This window comes from Tenrec ecaudatus, chromosome 14, assembly GCF_050624435.1.
Source record: "Tenrec ecaudatus isolate mTenEca1 chromosome 14, mTenEca1.hap1, whole genome shotgun sequence".
NCBI classification, from domain to species: Eukaryota; Metazoa; Chordata; class Mammalia; order Afrosoricida; family Tenrecidae; genus Tenrec; species Tenrec ecaudatus.
In genome coordinates, this window is record NC_134543.1 from 28,511,733 (window position 1) to 28,531,924 (window position 20,192).

General features: G+C 57.9%; 1 protein-coding gene and 1 non-coding gene across 2 annotated transcripts; both read left to right on the top strand.

Annotated features, from left to right (window-relative positions):
* Positions 1–290: 290 nt before the first annotated feature.
* Positions 291–19,940, top strand: TGFB3 (transforming growth factor beta 3). The gene is made up of 7 exons (XM_075531647.1): positions 291–1,780; positions 8,064–8,227; positions 8,974–9,103; positions 13,310–13,417; positions 15,377–15,548; positions 17,780–17,933; positions 18,808–19,940. Exons 1-7 carry the CDS (start codon positions 1,294–1,296, stop codon positions 18,964–18,966), a joined length of 1,374 nt encoding a protein of 457 aa, XP_075387762.1. The 5' UTR covers positions 291–1,293; the 3' UTR covers positions 18,967–19,940.
* On the top strand, positions 14,609–14,726 carry LOC142426969 (U5 spliceosomal RNA). Its single transcript, XR_012779819.1, has one exon. It is a non-coding gene; the product is annotated as a U5 spliceosomal RNA (small nuclear RNA).
* Positions 19,941–20,192: the final 252 nt, after the last annotated feature.

The following is a 20,192-nucleotide window of genomic DNA, read 5'->3' on the forward strand; positions in this document are numbered from 1 at the left end:
CGGAGGGAGGGGGCTCGGCCGAGTAACTTTCCAGAAAAACAGGCGACGTGTAGCCGGAGTGCGTCCAGGGGCGGGGGGGGGGGGGGGGGACGAGTTCAGTGAGCAGCTCGGAGGCGAGCGCTCGCGCAGCGCTGGTCCAACGGGCTCGGCCTTGGAGGTGCCTGTTGAAAACATTAGACCCGGGCGCCCCGCGAGCGGGGCTGCGTGCGCCGGCCCGCCCCTCCCTCCCTCCCCACCCCCGGCCCGAGACGTCATGGGAGGGAGGTATAAAATTTCAGCGGAGAGAAATAGAGAAAGCAGTGTGTGTGTGCATGTGTGTGTGTGAGAGTGAGAGAGAGAGAGAGGGGGAGAAGCAGGAGGGCGAGCAAGGGAGGGAAGCCGACAGCCCCATCCGTCCGTCAGTCCGCCGCTCTGTCCGTCCATCGGAGGGAAGAAGCGCGACCCAGGCAAGCGGGGCTAGGAGAAGAAGCCCCGGGAAGCAAGAGCAGCTGCCCAGAGCAGGGTGCTGTGAACTGCCTTCTGAGAGTCTCTTGGTTTTCCATTCCTTTTTTTAAAAGAAGCTGGGAAGAAAAGCCATGGCCGAGGGAGAAGACCGGCTGGGGTCCTGATGACCCTGGCGATCAAGTGGATTTGGGGGACTGATCTCCCCGCCTTTGAATTACACATACCCTCACTTCCCAGCCAATGAAGACCAGAGGCAACCGGAGTCAAGTCAGTTAGAAAGCCACCCCCTGCCCCCCGGAAGTGTAAACAAAAGGGACCGCATGAATGGGGTGTCCCAAGACAAGTGTGTCCCGCACTGCCCCCACCTTTAGCTGGGCCAGCAACCACCCAGCCCTGCCTCTTCCCACCTACTCACTGGTGATCTGACTTTTTTTCTTTTTAAAAACATTTTACACCCCCCGCCCCTTTTTCTTTTCCATCCGCTTTTATTTTTCATCAGAGTCAAGCGAGGATTTGGATTTGGGAACCCAGCTGTGGACCAACCTCTTCTTTAAAACACGGACTTTCTCCCCATCGCCAAGCTGCCTTTGGCAATATCAGATATCCGCTCTATTTATTTTTACCTAAGGAAAAACTCCAGCTCCTGCCCCACTCCCAGCTGCCTGGACACCCCTCCCAGCCCTCGGCTTGCCCTCCACCTGGCCTGCTGGGAGTTGGAGCCCAGCAGAACCTGTTTAGATACATGGAGAAGAATCCCGGCACCACGGGGCACACAGTCCGCCGCTGCTCCGTCTTCTGGGCTGCCAGCGCTTCCTGGAAGTCCTGAAGTTCTCGCAGTGCAGTGAGTTCATGCACCTTCTTGCCAAGCCCCAGTCTCCGGGATCTGGGGAGGCCGCCTGGCTCTCCTTCCTCCGGCTGCACGTCTGCTGGGGTCTGCCCTGCTCCAGGCCTCGCCGCCCCCCAGCCTCGCTCTCCGGCTCCCACATGAAGATGCACTGGTCAAGGGCTCTGGTGGTCCTCGCCCTGCTGAACTTCGCCACGGTCAGCCTCTCTCTGTCCACTTGCACCACCTTGGACTTCGGCCACATCAAGAAGAAGAGGGTGGAAGCCATCAGGGGACAGATCTTGAGCAAGCTCAGGCTCACCAGCCCCCCTGAGCCATCGGCGATGACCCATGTCCCCTACCAGGTCCTGGCCCTTTACAATAGCACCCGGGAACTGCTGAAAGAGATGCACGGGCTGAGGGAGGAAGGCTGCGCGCAGGAGAACACCGAGTCGGAATACTATGCCAAAGAAATCCATAAATTCGACATGATCCAGGGGCTGGCGGAGCACAGTAAGTTCCACTTCCCGCGGGGGTGTCTTCTCTGGAGGGGCTGGGCTGGAGTGAAGCGCTCTGCTGCAGAAGGGGGGCGCCTGGTGGCCCCGCTCCAGGGTGCTCGAGGTTTGCCGGCCCGGGAGTGGCTGTGAGGCTGTAAAATTGGGGGCTCGGGAGGGGAAAGGGACGGAGCCATTCTGGTCGGGGCTGGGGGCTCCTGGGAGGCTAGCAGCTGGCAGAACGGCCCTTACCTCCCCGACTGGTTCTCATTTGGAATCGCACCGGCTGCCCAGAGAACCCTATGTACACTCGCACATACAACCGCGCTGCGGGCCGCACGCATGTGGGTGCTATAGAGCGCAGGGCCTTCCGCGCCAGCCCCAGAGCTCTGTGGATCTGGAGACCCGGGACTCCTTGCTGCTTTTTACGGCGCATGTGCCACAGCGCCAGTTTGGTGTTTCCAGTGCTGGGGAGAGGCGGACAGTGTCCGTGCCATGGTGCCCATCAGGACACCCCCTCCACAGGGCTCCCGAGGCAGTCTGGCTGCCCCATCTTTCCCTCGCGGTGCAGTGTGTCTGGCGGAGCCCAAACCAGGCGCCACTTCTTACTGTCTGGAGGCGCCACTTCTCACTGTCTGGGTCGTTCTGTCCACCCCACCCTGTTCGCGGACACTAGGACAGCCGATTTAGGGCGATGTGTGCGCAGCCTTTGTGCTTCAGAAAGGTCTCTTTGCAGGCTGGGGGAGGGGGAGGCAGGACTGCAGACCTAGTTTTGCGTCTGCAGAGGGGGCGGTGTGGGTGGAGGTGTGGCTGGAGGTGCAGAGGGCACGTGTGTCTGGGAGCGGGTCGTCCCAGGAGGCGCCCCCGTCTGTGCTGAGGAGCTGGGAGGCTGCAGGGCGAGACGTCTCTGTGTGTGTTTGTACACGTGTGGAAGTCATGTGTGTTTACTGAACGGGGATTTGAGAAACCCCAATAGGAGAGAGAGAACTCTGGCAGATGTTGAGGAACTGACAAGACATCCCGGGAAGGAGGAATGTGGGCCACTTGTGGACCCTGGAGCAGGCTCCCTTTGCTTTTCCTACCAGCAGGTGTCCTCGCCACCCTGACTACCTAGTGTGGGACCCACCTGGGCGGGGGCCAGCACTGGGTGGAGTGGGGGTGGGGAGTGGGGGAGGGGAGTCAGTGGAGCCAGCAAAGGCAGAGGAGAGGGTGGTTGGTGGGTTAAAGCAGGCGGGGCTGGAGGAGAGAAGCCCCTGTCAGAGCTGGTCCATGCCTGTGGTTCCTGGCCAGGGGCTTCCACGCCTGTACCCTGTGGCTGACCTGTAGGGGCAGAGACCAGGGCAGAGTGAGCGCTCTCTGTTCAGGGCCCTCCGGGTAAGGCTGGCTCAGGGGCCCAGGGATGCCAAAAGGCACCCAGCAGCTGGAAGGCTATATCCCCAGTTTGTGGGCATCCATGAAGACAGGCTAGTGGGGCTACGTGTCAGAGGAAGGTGGGAAGCTAAGGCCCCCCAAGAGAGGCCTGAGGAGAGGGGAGACCCTGGGTCACCATGGTCCCCGGCCAGGACCTGCTTCATGAATGCACAAGCCAGGTGGATGCGAGGGCAGGAGGTGCAGGTGGATGCGGATTGTGTGTAGTCCCCTCGGGATGGGGGCTCCCATGGGAACAGCCAGGGTAGGGCTGCAGGTGCTGGCCAGCCCTCGCCATCCCCCACCCCCTGCCCGCAATGGCAGCAGGCCTTGGCAACTGCAGCAGGTGTGGGTGGCCCTGAGGCCACGGGGCAGCAAGCAGGGTTCGGCACCCAGTGCAGGACACAGAGGCTGGCAGGTGGGACAGGAAGCAGACCCAAGGCCTGCAGCTGTTGGAGGTGACAGGGAGGCTGAGCAGACACAGCCTGGCCCGCCCTGCAGCTGGCCAGGTGCTAAACCAGCCGTGAGAGGCCGACCCACTAATTATAAAGAAGGCAGCGGGCAGGGGCAGGCGCAGACACCCAGCAGATGCCTCCCTCTCGGGCGCTGCCCGCCATCATCAGAGGCTTGGGACGCGCGAAGCCTGTCCTCGCGTGTTAGGGTGGGCGGGTGTGGCGCCGGGCCAGGCTGGGGCGCAGGCAGGGTCTGCAGGATGGATGATGAGGCCGTGCTTTCATTTGTCTACCTTTCGTCTGTCCCTCCTAGGGGACGCTCAGCGGGAAGGGACAGTGGTGACAGGGACCAGGAGACGAGGTCCCTGTGGTGAGGTAAAGAGCCTGAAATAATCATTACCAAGAGAGCAGGAGAAAGGGCCCCAAGGCAGAGACGGAGCGAAGAGAGCGGGCCCAGCCTCTGATTCTGCCATGGCTGTGGCTGCGGCACCAGTGGCTGCGCCACAAGCCTCTGGCTTTTGGTCACCCCATGCACAGCGGAGAGAACACTGCTAGCTCCTGTGCCTTTCCCACGAGTGACTCCAGGTCGGACCATTGTTATCCACAGGCTTTCATGGGCTGCCTCTTGGAAGTGGGTGGCCAGGCCTTTCTTCGTACTCTTAGTCTACAAACTTTCCTGAAACCTGTTCCCTATCATAGCCCCACCCCCCGAAAGAGAGATGGTGGAATTGAACCCCGGGTCTTCTAGACAGCAGGTGAGAATTCTACCTCCTTGCCACTAAGGGCCTCCACTTTGTCACAGGCAATCTGTGTTTCCCTGTTTCACACACAAGGAAACTGAGATGGTTCCGTTAAAGCCAGCCACCCCAATAGAGCAACATCTGCACGCCAGGCTCTCAGTGTGCAGAGGACATGTGCAGCTGAGCACTCCGGGGTGAAAAAGGTCCACTTTAACCACAAGGCTCCCATAGGACTTGGGGTCACAACGTCGATGAATCACATGCTAGCCAAGCAGAAGAGCCAGAGGCTCTGATCTCAGGAAGCCAGGTGGCAGGTTGCCCTGGCATACATGGGTCTGCTGGGTTTTAGCACTGCCTGTCTTGGCCCAGAAGATTCACATGAATTCAATGAGAAGGATCTCTCTACAGTAGGACCCCTGGTGGCGTCGTGGTTACGCAATTTGCCGCTCACTGCAAGGTCTGCAGTTTGAAACCGCCAGCTGCTCCGAAGGCGGGGCTTTTTATTGCCATATAGAGTGACAGCGTCAGAAACTCACGGGGCCAGCTCTTGCCCTATCCTACGGGGCTGCTATGAGTCAGCATGGGGTTGACGGCAGTGAGTGTGGCTTTTGTTACTGACAAAACGAAGTGTCTCAAGCTGACCACCCAAATCGAAGCCAGCCGCCCTTGCACCCACTCCAACGCGTGGCCACCCCAGGCGTACCATGGAGAACGGGGCCGCCCGGGCTGCTCTGTGGCTCAGTTTGGGGAAGGAGAATGCTAGACCTGGCTTCCAAAGCACCTCTGGGTGGATTTCAACGCTAGCCTTTTGTTGCGCAGGCCAGCCTATTAGCCGTTCGCACCATCCGAGGTGGACCGAAAAACAGCTGTCAGCTCATAGTCAGCCTGTGGATGCCCCTCTTCATGAGCCCATGTGGGCATTCTGTGACTGAAACTCTCCCTGGCAGCGGACAGCCTCACCTTCATCCCTGGTGGGTTGGGAGGGCCGACCTTACAGTTGGCAGTCACGGAGCACCACCCGCAGCTCCACCAGGCCTCCTGTAAGTGTGCAGGTGGACACGCCTCCGCTGTGACCCTCAGTGCCCTCGTCTCTGAAGTCAGAGAGCGGGAGAGCTGCATGATGAGGTCGGGGAGATCCCGCACCCTCTTTCCAGGGAGTCAGTCAGACACATCACCTTGTGACCCCGTTTGTAATCCTGCAGGGTTTTGCTAAGGGGACCTGAGGACAGGCTTTTCCAGCTGCTCTGCCATCTGTGTTATCAAGACACGGGCAGTGCCTTCACGTCTCAAAAAGCCATGTCACATCTCAGCCGCTCAGTGTCCTCGGGGGGAAACGGGCCCCCCATTCTCCTCCACGGCACGTCCAAAGGCAATGAACGCTTAACACGGGACTCGGCCAAGGTGGTGTGACCTTGTGTTTGCTTTGTGCACACACGGGCTCCTTCTGCAAGTGCAGAGAGCGTGTCCTTGTCATTGAGGGCATTGACTACGTCTTCTTTTCTCTCCTGGGCCATTCTTCCCGTCACTGGTGAGTGTGCTGGACTCTGCTTCCAAGTGGCCCCTCTGGGTGAGCCTGGCCAAGACCTCTGGGGGTTTCCCTGTCTTCATCAGAAGAGGGCGTTCCTAGACCCTCCCTAGACATTCCCACCAAGAGCACTACGGCCTTTTTAGGGACAGCTCTGCCTTATAGTGGCCCTGGTGGCTACGTATCAGGTTGCGATCCCCAAGGTGCACAGTTTGAAACCACCAGTCGCTCCATGGGAGACAGCCAAGGGCTATCCACTCCCATAAGTAGTTACTGTCTCGGAAACTCGAGGGGGCAGGTCTACCTTGTCCTGTAAGGTCGCTATGAGTCGGCATCGACTCACTGGGTTTGAGTTTGGCCTGCGGGTGGGAAGAAACCGAGGCGGAAGGACCATGCAGTGAGCCCTCCTACTCTCCTCGCCACACTCACAGCCCTGCTCCTCAAGCATCGTGCTCCCATCCTCGGCTTCTCTTCTAAGGGGCGCCTCCAGGGCCCGAGGGACTGGCGATGCCATGTGTGTACGCCCATGAATGACATCACTTTCACCGGTTCCTCCTCTTGCTGCCATCAGCGAAGGCTCTGAGGATCATTCGCAGTATTTGTTCTTCCAAAGCCAATGACTAATCAGGGCCTCGTTAGCCGGCATTCACACATTTGGCTTCCAAACATCTGCTCCGCTAATTTTCTAAGCTCCCGTGTTAAACCCAGCAGATGGCTGCCGCCAGAAACCGTCACCTGCCCCTTCCTGAAGATCAGGGTCACGTTGGCTTGTTTTTCCGGGCCTCAGGTCCCTCCCGCCCTGTCCGGTACCCCCCTGACCACCCCCTGGGGTGATGATGCACGTGTTCCGCTCAGGCCCACCTTGTTCACAGTCTGGGTCTCTGACCTTGAATTTCACATCTGGCTGCTGGGGCTGGCTGCTGCGGCCATGGGCGTACATTGCTTTTCTCTGGGTGTGGACGCTGCTTGGACCTCAGGGTGGCAATGGCAAGTGAACAGGAGCACTCTCTTTCTTGTTACCTGGCTCCAAGCACCAGGAAAAAGCTCCCCATGCCTCTGTCTCTCGGGAGGATGAGGGGGCCAGGGAGGTGACAGGGACTGGTGGGATGGTGTATGTACTTGCCCAGGAAAGGCACCTCACAGGAAAAGCCGCCTCACAGGGCTGATGAACTGTGGGCCGGCCTGGCTCGGTCTACAAGACAGCGCTGACTCAGTCATGTGCTGCGTGCTCCAGACTTCCTGCTGTGCATGGGACCAAACCCAGCTGCTCCCTCCATCTGACATTTCAGCCTTCCCACAGGCAGACCCCTGGACCCGTGTCTGGACTGGGGGGTGGGAGGGGACTCTTGTTCCCAGCCCTACTTGCCCACTAGCATTTCTTCCCCGAGCAGCTTTCCGTCCACAAACTCCCTCTCCCCACTCTTGTCCTGCAGAGCCCAGATCAAGCACTGCCTTCTCTATACATCCCTCCAGCTCTCCCCACCCCATGACTGCCTGCAGCAAGTCCTGGCTTCTCCGAAGGCTCTTGGCCCTTTCCCTTGGGGGCTGCTCTTGGGGTCTCTGTAGTAGTAACACCCTCCGTGTCATAACTCCCTGGCTGCCAGGAGCCACGTCTACTCGCCTGCTTTCCTGTGTGTAGTATTTTCTCAGTACATGTTAGAGAACATGAATAAACGTCTGGACGAACAAATGCGTGGATGCATCAACTAGTTACAGTGTGATTAAACTGCTGGGGAGGCTGAGGATGCGGAATCCTTCTGAAGTGCCAGGAGTCTCAGGATGGTGGGCATGGTCCGCCCATGCTGCTAACAGAAAGGTTGGCGGTCAAGTCCTCCCAGAGGTCACTCGGAAGAAAGGCCTGGAAATCTGCCGCTGGGAGCCCTGTGGAGCCCAGTTCTACTGTGACACTGTGAGCTCCCCATGAGTTGGGCTCTCCTCAATGACAATGTGCATCGTGACCATCATAGCCAGGCTAGAATGGCTATCAAGGCGATGGGGGAGACTTTAGGACCACTTCCTGGGGTTCACTGTTCCGACCTGTTGTGGCATAGGGGCACCCTGATTCTTCAAGTCACTGGGAAGATCCCAGGTGGGGCCTTGTTGGCGGTGGCGGTGCTGTCAGAGCCCCCAGCCCCACGACCTCGCTCGCGCTGAGTCTCGCTCTCTCTGCTCATCTAGACGAGCTGGCCGTCTGCCCCAAAGGCATCACCTCCAAGATTTTCCGCTTCAATGTGTCCTCCGTGGAGAAGAATCGGACCAACCTGTTCCGAGCCGAATTCCGGATCCTGCGGGTGCCCAACCCCAGCTCCAAGCGCAACGAGCAGAGGCTTGAGCTCTTCCAGGTAAGTGGGCCCCCCCACACACCCCTACTCCCCGCCACCGGACCGGCCTCCGTACCATCCAGGGCTGGCCGACCTACCTTTGAGTCCTGGCTTTGCTGCGCCTGCCTGTCTGCACGTGTTGTCAGTTGAGACCAGTCCCTGGAGGACACCGTACCTGAGGAAGTAGAAGGGGAGTGGGGGGAGGTGAGGGAAGGCCCTCCACCAGGTGGATTGACCCAGGGCTGCTGCGATGGGTTTAAGGCTAAAGAATGACAGCGATGATTGTGTAGGTCCAGGTGGTGTATCCTTCTGCTGGACACGGGGTTGCTATAGGCCGCATCGGGCTCCCAGGCACCCAGCAACAGTATCTGTCGTGACGAGGGTGCACAGAGCTGGCTAGGGTGTTTGAAGGCCCTGTGGCTGTCAGGTGCCATTGAGTGAGCTCTGGCCCACAGGGACCCTCTGCACAACAGAATGAAACCCTGCCCGGTCCAGCACCGTCCTCACAACTGCTCCTGTGCCTGAGCGCATGGTGGCCATCTGTCTCCCAGGGGGCTGATCTCTTCTATGCTGCCCCTCCGCTTGACCAAACGTGACGTCCTTCTCCAGGGACTGGTCTCTCCTGACAACCTGCCCGAACATGAAGGACATGGCGCTCACAATTTGGCATGTCCCTTTGCCTGTCACCTGTTCTCCTGCACGGAGCATATCCGGTGCCACTTTCCCCCCAACCCCGGCGCTGACCCCGTTCGTTCTCCGCCCTGCAGATCCTTGGGCCGGATGAGCACATTGCCAAACAGCGCTACATCAGTGGCAAGAACCTGCCCACGCGGGGCACGGCCGAGTGGCTGTCTTTCGACGTCACCGACACTGTGCGGGAGTGGCTGGTGAGGAGAGGTAGGCCGAGCTCTTGGGAGGGTCCCTCGGGCCTTCGTGAAATGGGGGAGGGCAGGGCAGCATAGTCACAGACCGGGACTCCTCGTTCTCCACACTCAGTTAGCTCCTAGGGCTGACGTGCATCAAAGGCTCCTCCAGAGCCGGGGTTTGACAGCGAAGGAGCCTGGGGGGGGGGGGGGGCAGGCCAGGTCTCTGAGGGCCTCTGTTCTTGTGGGAGAGACACATCCGACACCACTCAGCAGCCTGGCAGCGCCGGCGAGCACGCGATAGCAGTGATGACCACGAACACCAGAGAGCGGGCAGGGGAGTCTGACCGAGGGGAGCCCATGTTAGGAGGGGAGAAGGAGAGAGGATGTTGTAAGCCCAGGAAGCAGGGAGATCCCTGGCCAGCCCGGCCGCAGGTGGGAGCACGCTTGACATAGTGACAAATGGATGTGGCTGGGGCGCCGGGTGGTAGTGGGGGAGAGTGGCCTGAATCAGAGTCATCCGAAGCCGTGGTCAGCGGGTGGTGTTGCAGGATGCCTGCTCTCGCTGTGGGTGACCCATGTTGCTCACATGGGGCGGTGACCAAGAGCAGGTGCCAGCACAGCTGCCAGCCTCAGAAGGCGGGCTCGATGGAGGGTGGAACCCCGGGGTCCACGCAATGCCAGATCTGGCAGCAGACAGAGCAGCCCGTGGCGGCCACGGGCTGGGGCTCCCTCGTTAGGGGCCCCAGCTCCGAGGGCAGGGGAAGGGTGCTGCACCTACTCCAATTGGGAGGAGAAGCAGGGCTGAGCGTGGGGAGCCGGGCATTTGGCGTCCATCTTCAAAAGACTCCTCTGACTGCCAAGGAAGTCAGGAACGAAGCAGGCCAACCAGTGAGGGGGCAGAGCAAGGGAGCTAGCCAGGGATGGTGTGATGGCGATGGGACCAGGAGTTATTTAGTGGGGAGGCTAAGCCCATCGAGAAAGGGCTGTGAGGAAGCCAGGGGAGTCCAGGGTGATGTCCAAGTTTTTAGATGGACTATCTGGGTGTTATGGCTTACTGGAATAGGGGAGACTTGGGGTGGGGGCTCGTCTTTGACCCATAATGTTTGAAAAGCCTACTAGTTAGTCACGTCCGATGGGTTTGGTGGTTAAAGCGCTCACCTGCTAACAGAAAGGTCAGGGGTTCAAGCCCACTGGCTGCTCTGTGGGAGAAAGATGAGGCTGCTTGGGTAAAGATTTCCAGCCTCGGGAACCCTAGGAGACAGGTCTACTCCATCCCGGAGGGTCCAGATGAGTTGGAATCCACTTGTTGGCCATGGCTTAGCCATCCAAGTAGATTTGTCCAGTCGGCCTACAACTAGAATATCTCACCCACGAACTCAGGGACCTTTACCTGGAAGATCAGGCAGAGCCCCTCTCCTGCTGGACTCCCAGAGCCACTGAGCATGACAGCCAACACCGAGGAGCAGTCACCAGGCTCTGCCAATCGAACACCACGGCTGGGAACTCTGACTCAGACGGCCCTCGGCCGCGAGCCCGGCGTGGCTGCCGAGAGGAGAGGCCGGGGAACTGGACCGCCTAGCTTCCTTCCCGGTCTGATTTTGATCAGCTGCACCTGGATGTCTCTGACGCCCGCTCTGCGCACTGGAAGGCATTCTTATTTTCACAGCTGCAGAACGCAACCAGAAGTTGGCCTGGAGAAGGATTGCCACCCTCCTTGAGACATCGAAACGACCGTTTCGTAATATGGGTGTCCCTCTCCCACTGCGGCGGGTGGTGACAGGAAGTACAACTGAGGTTCCAACTCCACTGGAACCTTCAGTCTCCACTCATGTTGCTGCCCACTCCTCCCACGGGAAAATCCAGGCCCGGCTGTCGATCCACAGAGCTTGGGAGTTCTTCGGAGTTCAGGCCCCAGACAAGGCAGGAAATGGCCTGCAGGTGGAGCAGTTAGTTGGTGGTGTGGGCTGTTGAAGAAACGGAGTCACACCTAAGGTCTTGGATTCATTCAGCACACGTGCCAGAGCCCATTCTGCCCTGGGCCACCGAAGCTGCGTTCTGGTCTGGAGCTGCTTGGGGCCCTCTGCAAAATCAGAGGTCCACATCCGGGGACTCTTGGGCCATCTGCTGTCTCATGGTGTGCAGAGTCGGCCCTCCCCTAGCAGGCTGGGCAGGGGCCATTTGGGTGCCAGGTCTCAGCAGAGGTGAACACCAGGAAAACAGAACCATTTGACATCTCAGTAGTTCTGTGGCCACCTGCTCTGGTGGTCTCTGCCTAGGCCTCAGTGGTCTCGTTGGTGAAACGGGGGGAGTAAGAGTTCCTACTGGGCAGGATTATTCCAACCATCAAATGAGTGGATGCATGTAAGTGCCGAGAGCAGGGTTTGATACAGAGTCATGGTCAACGAATAAATGTCAGTGATTGGTACCATCCCCCCCCCCAACTCTTCCATTTACGGGGAACCTGTTGGCCAAGCAAGGCCACCATCTCATCTGTACCATCTATATACGATGGCTCTGCTAAGTCAGGGTCTGCACCTTGCCTTCATAACTCACAGAATCGGAATCTGCCCCCTCGGGGTCTCTCCCATCCTACCTTGAACCCTTGGAGGTTACAAGAAGTACATGATGCCCTTGGGTAGTCCAGTGCAACCTCTGATTCCTTCTTCTAGCTCCCTGGACCCAGGAGGGCAGCAGGTCCACAGACCGCCCTCCTTCCTCTTGTCTTCCCTTCTAGCTGAAACTCAGCTGCCTTATTAGATTGATTTCCACCAGAGCCAACTTTCAGGAGCTAAGATCGCCCATCACAAGAGTCATTGGTGTGTCCAAGGTTGGCCGTGACTTGCCCTGGAGACAGCTGCATGAGCTCTGGAGTTTATAGAAAGAGGGAGGTGATTTTTAGGTAGTAGGACTGGGACATCCAGGCCCTCCTGATAGTAACTGGAGTCTCTGGACGTGAGTCATTCTGCCCATGAAGAGGATGCGAACTCTGCCTGGATGCCGACGTTGTCCCTAAGGACACTGGATTTCATGAAAGGCCTGGTTGACCCCAAGGCCAGATGTTTATTCAGAACTAGGGTGGCCTGAGGGAGCAATAAATAAAGGGAAAAAAATTCATTCCCCCATGACACCTGCCGGCTGTCCCAGGCTCGAGAGAGCTGCTGTGCATGTATTTTACCAGAGCTGCCCTGGCTTCCCTGCCCCACACTACCTGATTCAGGCCGGACTTCTCACCCACTTCTGATTTGCCCTTCCCCCTCCCCTAGAACACTCAGCGTCTTTTCCCAACAACATCCCGCTGTTGGCGGCCATAACACTTGATCTCACACCAGGAGAAAAGAGTAAAGCTGCCCTTCTTGCACCAGAAAGTCAGGTACCCTAACTTGGCATCTCTGGGCTCCCTGCCTCTTCTCTGAGAGCACACATCATCTGGACCCTTGGTTGTGGCCCTGCGTCACCTCTTGTCCAACTCCACACCTGCCCTCCCAGGTGGTTGACTTTCTTCCGGGAGCCATTCACATCCCTGGCTTCCCAATAAGGTGAATCAGTTACTGCTCCTTAGGGGAATATGGCCCAGGGCCACCAGGATTTCCGTCTTAATGAACTCTTCCATGTTTTCTACATCCGCAGTCACAGCCAGGGTAGGAATGCGGCCACCTTCCAGCTCAATTGATCAACCCTAGACAAGCCTTCCACTTAGAGGGTGTCAGCTGCTCCTCTTCAGGTGATCTTGCTTCTAGCACATTCCTGTCTTTTCATCCGATTTCCCAGGCTGGGCCACCTTCTGTCTGTGGTCCCTTGAATCAAGGCAAGACCATTACCTCTCTGCTCACCCCTTGTTGCCTGGTCGCCTCCAGTTTTCTTCATCCTTCCTCAGCTTGTCTTGAGTTCCCTCTCTCCGTCAACTCTTAGGTGGGTCACTGGTTTTCTCTTCTTTCCTGTATCCTTTCTCCCTCCCCAAGTACGTCCGGGGCAGTTTTCTCTGACTTCTGTCCTTAGGACATCCATGACCGGCCTCCCTCCTTGTGCCCTTCATTTCACACCCCGCTCTGATCATTCCTAAGGGAAGAGAAATGTACTGAGGACGGCCAGCCTGTGTGGGAAGGCCCACGGTGAGTTGGGCCAGAACACTCTCTCTGGTGGCCCTCTCGTGACAACACGGTCACTGCGGAAGGAGAGGTCCTGGGTGTGGATGGGCGGTGGGCACCCTTCCCCACTGACTCTCTGTCCTCTCTTGTAGAGTCCAACTTGGGGCTGGAAATCAGCATCCATTGTCCGTGTCACACCTTTCAGCCCAATGGGGACATCCTGGAAAACATTCACGAAGTGATGGAAATCAAATTCAAAGGTAACAGCATGGGCGGGTCAGGTAGGGCGGCAGGGAGGAAATGAGGCACCACAGGACACCCCGACTGGGCAGACACCAAGAAAAAGGACCCAGGTCCATCCGCAGAGATGACCAGCTCTCCTGGACTTGAGTGAGTCTGCGTTGCCCCAAGAACAGTGACCGGTGAGTGCAGCTGACAGATACAGAGACGGTGGCATCTGGAAGACAGTGAGATGTTGGAAGCCTGAAATCAGTCGAGTAGCCTGGGTTTGAAACCATCCTGCTCTATGGTCTCAAAATAGGGAGGGCGGGGCCTCTTTTTCCAGGATGCTATGCAGGCTGGTCTGGACAAAGGGGCAGGTCTCACCTGGCTCCCTGCTGCGGGTAGTTCCGTTCACCCCAGGGCTCAGTGTTGGTTTGGCATCCTGCACACAGACCCTTGGAACTGAGAACTAACCCAGACCATGGCCACGGAGCTGGTTCTGACCCACAGCAACCCTATATAGCGTTTTGGAGGCCGAAAAATCTTTACGGGAACAACCGGCTTCCACGTTCTCCCTGGGAGCGCCTGGTGGGTTGGAACCGTTGACCTTGTGGTCAGCGGCCCGATGTTTGCCCAGTAGCATTGCCGGATTCCTTCACGGCTCAGCAGACCTCTGGCATTCTTGCCTCCCGCCAGCCGAGGCCGCGACGCTCTGGAGTGAATCCTTGATCTCGTAGGGTCATGGCTTCTCCGGCGACAGCATTTGAGATCCAGGTTCCTCATTCATCTTGCCAACCTGGCGGCCCTTCCTGGGAGCGCCGGCTCCCTCGTCCAGCTGTATAACTGTGCGCCCCTGGGGAGCTGAGCAGTAGCTGGTGGCTGCCCCGCACAGAAAGCTGCCTCGCGGTGCCAGGGGTGGGCACTGGCTGCTAACCAAAGGTGTGTCACCGGAACCCACCTGCCACTCCAGGGGATGAAGAGAGCGGCGGCTGTGAAGGCTACAACTAGAGGAACTCGGCAGGCAGCTCTTCTCCGTCTTCGAACTTCAACCTGACAGGAGTGGGCTTGGCTTTTGGCCTTCCCCAAATCGCACCTCCAAGTCTGTCTTCATTCTTCCCCTTTTCCGATGCCAGAGCTGCCTGCCACTTTATAGGCTTCGTACGCTCTCCTGCATTTCGCAGTGGCAGCATTAAAGGAGCCCCGCTGGTGTGTGTGGGAGAGTTGGGCTTAGACGTTGGTTTCTCTTCAGAGCGTGTACATCTTTCGCCTTTTACTAAAGATTTCCATGGAGAGAAACAATGCTGAGTCTTTAACCAATTTTTTTTGAGACCTTGCTTATGCAGGGTTTATAGAGAGAAAAAAACAAACAACCAGAGTTGAACTTAGCCATTCCAAACCACCAGCCGATCTATGGGAGAGAAGGGAGGCTTTCTACTCCCCTGAAGATGTACCGTCTCAGAAACCCACAGGGGCAGTTCTGCCTGCCCCACGGGGTGCTATAAGCCAGGATCAACCAGTGGCAGTGTGAGTTTGGAGTGAGCATTGGAAACCCCTACGTGCAGTGCAGACGTGAGCCTGGCTCTCATGCAGCCTAAATTAAACCGTTCACAGGTGAAGCTGTAGATAACACGCCAGTGTTAGCGTGGCCAGAAAACTGACACTCCAGGATTCTGTCAGCAACAGACACCGACAAGCCCAGGGCCTGTGTTCGGGACGCACCTGTGTCTCACTGCCCAGGGGAGATTCCCAGGAAGCACCTCTGGAAGATGCAGGCACAGGGGTCTTGAAGGGACCAGGACCCGAGCATCACGAAGTGGGATCCTGATGAGAAGCGAGCTCGTGGGGCCTGGGTTCCTTCCCCAGGGCCGTCCCCTTTCTGCACTTAGACATGAGATCCTTTGCTGGGCAGGGAGGGGGCAGGAGCGAAATAAGCAGGCCCCACTGGCACCTCTGCATCCCGCTTTCCTCAGCAGTATCCCCTTGCTTCCCTTGGACAGGTGTGGACAACGAGGACGACCATGGACGTGGTGACCTGGGGCGCCTCAAGAAGCAGAAGGACCACCACAATCCTCATCTCATCCTCATGATGATCCCCCCGCACCGACTCGACAGCCCAGGCCAGGGCGGGCAGAGGAAGAAGCGGGCCCTGGACACCAATTACTGCTTCCGGTGAGCCAGGGCGCCCAGGGGACCTGTGATCTCGGGGTAGGGCCCTGGTGTGAGGCTGCGCTGCCCTGTGTGTCCTCGGTGCTTTTCGCAAATAGCTTAGAAAGAAGATTCAGAATCTCTCTCACCTCTCTCTGTTTTCTGAGCCGTTTGCCTGCAGCCCCGCTCTGCCAGGGCCTGGATGAAAGGCAGCGGGGAAACTGTCAGAGGAGGAGGTGGGTGTTGCTAAAAGAGCTGGGTTTGGAGCAGCTTGGCTAAAGAAGCCTCTGTGGGTTTCGTGTTTAAAAAGCACTTGTAGGACTGTTTGTGTGTTGGGGGAGAAGAAGGCAGGAATTCCCATGAAAGACAGACTCAGTTCTGCACGGAGGGTCCCGCGATGCTGCCGGATGAGGAAGAACAGGGTGGTCTCCACGAGCAAGGGAGGAGGAATGAACAGACTAGGAAAGGCTTGGGTAGCGGCTGGGCACAGAAGACGCAGCTGCTTCTCTGATTTAGGGAATGGTTTGTAGAGGAGGTGATATAATCTGTATGCTTGTGGCCTGGCACGTCCATGAGAAGGGTAAGGTTCACGTGCTTTCAGAATCTGGAGCAGGGAGACCATTAATGGAAGCAAGGAAAGGCCTCAGAGGGGGTGGGATTTGGGCTGAGCCAGGGATGAGTGGGGCTCGGGGTCGTCAGACGTATGGGGGAAGAGAGCATTCCCAGTGAAGGGCAGGGCAGAAGCAGGCCAGGATGGGAGGATGGGCTGGGAGATGCGTGGACGAACGAGGTCTGCTGAGCTTGGGGAACAGAAGATACAGTCCCCTCGGGTGGCTTTGTTCCCAGTGGCTCTGGATCCGGCAGGGGCGCACCAGGCTGCGAGGAACAGTGGCTTAAACCACAAGGGGGTTCCTTGTTCACAGGAAGCCTGGGCGGTACACCCAGGGTTAGCCCGGCTGTTTCTTTATGCCATGGAGAACCCTTTTCCTAATCGACTGTGCTGAGGATGTTGGCCTTCTAGAAAGCCTCTGACTTATGGTTTGCAAGTGACTGATGGTGCACCAGGCATCTTGTTCAAGAGAGGAAGGGTGGAAGGGTGGGTGAGTGGATAGGGGGGTTGTGTGTGTGTGTGTGTGTGTGTGTGTGTGTCAAGGAACAGCCAGCCTTTTCTTCCATCTGTCACTTTTATAAAGAAACGAGCCGAATTGGCCATCATTGAAGGCAGACCAGGAAAACCTGGCCTTCCAGATTCTGCCGTGGGAGATGCCTGCTGGATAAAAGACCCATGGAGTTTGCCACCGAACCACACCTGGAAGCCACAAGAAGCCAGCTTGTGGCCAACAGTTGCCTTTGGAAGTAACATGTCTTAGATCTCAGCTATAGAAGCAGGGGCCAGAGACCCACGTGGCAAACGAGTATGGCCACATGGATTTCTGTAGGCAACAGAATTGAAGGGGCCGGCAGTCACACCTGGGCTGGGCTGACCTAAGGGTTAGGATTCTAACAGGAAGATATGCTTTGTTTTCATTTCACCTGAGTAGTCACTTACCATTGTTTACAAGTTGCCTCCGGAGTGGAGAGTTGGTTTCTCGTTGGGTGCCGCTGGGAGGCAGCGGTAAGCCAACCTCACCAAAGCCCAGTGGGCCCGTGGCACTTCGTGCTTGTGGACCACTCTGCATCTTCGCTTGGATTCAACCTTTTACAGAAGCAAAGGGCCACCTTTGCCTCTCTGCTCCCCCTCATGTACCCTTGGGACCCTGGTCTCCCAACACAGGAAGACGTCTTTGTGATGTCTTCTTCAGTCTTAACCAGCAGCAGTTGTGAAGCAGTTATGTGTCGGCCTGCAATCCCAGTGACCGGCAGTTCAAAATCACGAGCAGCTCCTGGGGAGAGAGCCTGGCCTCTCTACGCCTGTAACTGGTTCCAGTCAGGGGTTCCAGTCGGCACTGGCTCAATGGCAGCGCCTTGGGCTGGTTTGTTTTTCAGACCTTCTCCCATCAAGCGAGCGAGCGGGTCTCAGGAACCCGCAGCGGCAGTTCTCCCTTTCCCTGCAGGGTCTCTGTGAGTCAGACTCCATGCGATGGCACCGTTGGATTAGGTTTGGGGAACTTGAACCTGGGCTTCCAGTGTTGAGAGCCACCTCTGCCGAGGGCTGGGAAGGGCTTCGCTCACAAACCTGGGGTCGTTTCTGACCTTCCCTGTTGGTGCTTTTACCCTTCTACTCTCCATCAATGTTTTTTGTTGTCCTGTCGTAGCAACCTGGAGGAGAACTGCTGCGTGCGTCCTCTGTACATTGACTTCCGACAGGACCTGGGCTGGAAGTGGGTCCACGAACCTAAGGGCTACTACGCCAACTTCTGCTCGGGCCCGTGCCCTTACCTCCGCAGCACAGACACAACCCACAGCACGGTACGGGGCGGGGCTGGGCGCGCGGGCTGCAGGGTGGGGCCCGGGAATGAAGGAGTGGAGTGGAGGGAGGGCTGAGGCTAGCGGGTAACTCTAACTTCTTAAATTGAGAAAATGATTCTGAGGCAATACAAAGCATGTACGTATCGTCCATCGGGCACTGGGGCAGCAGCCCCTCTCCCTCAAGGAGGGGACCAACTGGGGCACTGATTGCTGAAGCACAGTCCCTCCGGGCTCGTGAGTAGGGCATCTGTCTGGGCCCCTCTGGCACGGGGGCACTTACTCATGACCTGGGGTAGCGTTCAGTGGGGGCCTTTCTCCCTTAGAGCAGTGCTTCTCAAAGTGGGGGGTGCGACCACCCCCTGGGGGAACACGGGGCTGCAAAAGCAGACACCCACACTGTAACCCGGATGTTGGATCATGGTATCCGGTTTGTCATTGCCAGCGGGGCGCCCAGTAAACTGTTGTTGCTGACAGATTGGGTTTGGTTTGGGGTACTTGGCAGGGGGGTGGGAGAGGGGAGGTGACCTGTTTGGGAACCCCAGAGTTCAATGAGGAAGATAGTCCCTGTTGGTGCACACAGTGACGTGCTCAGCGAGGGCAAGGTTGGCTGGCACCTCTGATCTGCCTGGCCAAGATCGGTCCTGGGAAGCCTGTGGTGCCCAGTTCTACTCTGATGTGTGTGGGCTCACCAGGAGGTGGAGACACAAGCACCCGCCGGCCCCCACCGGGGGTGCCGAGTGCTGAAGCTGATAGCCCTCCGGTAGGGGCCCGTGGCGCCATTCTGCCTCGGTCAATAAACTGCCACCCTTGGTCCCAGCAGTGTGACCGGGTGGGACTTGCCTTTCCAAGCGCTCAACCACGTCTCCCTTCCCAGGTGCTGGGGCTGTACAACACCTTGAATCCCGAAGCCTCCGCCTCCCCTTGCTGTGTGCCTCAGGACCTGGAGCCCCTGACCATCCTGTACTACGTCGGGAGGACCCCCAAGGTGGAGCAGCTCTCCAACATGGTGGTGAAGTCCTGTAAGTGCAGCTGAGATGCCACTGGAGACCCGAGCAGGGAGAGCACGCTGCCATCGCCGGCCGCCTGCCCGCTCCTCGGGTCACACAAAGCAACAGACCTCACGTGCAGGCCCCGAGCCCCCAAACCGCGGCTCCAGGCAGATGGCTGAGATGGAAGTTTCCTCTGGGGACACTTCTCTTTCTTGCTGGCTCTGAGAAGCGCTGTGGTCAAGGAAGTGGAGGCTTGGTTAGGGGAGGGCCGGACTCTTCAGGACACTGTGATGCATTCGGAGGTGGGGACTGAGGAAGAGGGATGGAAAGTGGATGTGGGGTGTGGTAATGGGCTGTGGGGCAGCCTGGCGGGCAGGAAGGGCAGAGAAGGGCCGGGGCCAGGGCCAGACTGGAAGACACTTCTGATCTCACCACTGCACACCTCTGCTCGAGGGAATCTGGACCATGTTACAGAAATTCTCCTGCAGCCAGAGCACCGAGACTGAGTCTCAGAATTGTATCAGGTACTACCTGGGCTCAAGGACAAACCCGTCCTTTTTACAAATTGACCTCTCTATGTCACTCAGCATCAAGGGCCATTACAGGGTGCACGGCCCGGGTAACGCGGTGCTCGGGCCTTCAGCCCAGTTGGGCCCAATGGATGTGCTCAGCTCAGCAGCAGGGGGTGGGAGTGAATTCCCCACCCTGCCCTCTGGGGCCCCCCTCTCGTCTTCCTTTCGCCTATCTTCCCTGGGACATTGGGCTAGATGCCTTCCATGATCATGGGTCCATGTAACCTCGGGGCATCCAGGGTTAGGCGCCCCCCCCCCCATGCTCTCCAAGACCCTGTGTTCATTTGGTGTTGCAGGCAGCAGGTGCAACATGGGTGGCATTTGGGGGGAACTGCACGTGTGGCCCAAGCTGACTTGGCCCCAGGCACATAGACTGAGGTGTAAAGACAACGACAATGATGACTCTCAAAATCTTTGTATAAATAAATATGGAGACTCTTGGATCATTTCCTCTTCTGGGAGATTGTTTCTAGCACAGTAAAAGCCTTGCTCTGCGGTAAAGTCTGACGCAGCACACATCCTTAACTACCCTTTGCTAATTGAGGGCCCAGAGCCACCATCAGAGGGAAGTGGAATCTGGGCAGAGACGTGCTCTGATGCCCAACGCACTTGCTGGGTGTGAGTACCCTGGGCAGCGGGGGGACTGAGGGTGCCTCCGCCATCTGGAAAGATGGTACTGTGCCTCACGCCTGCTTTCC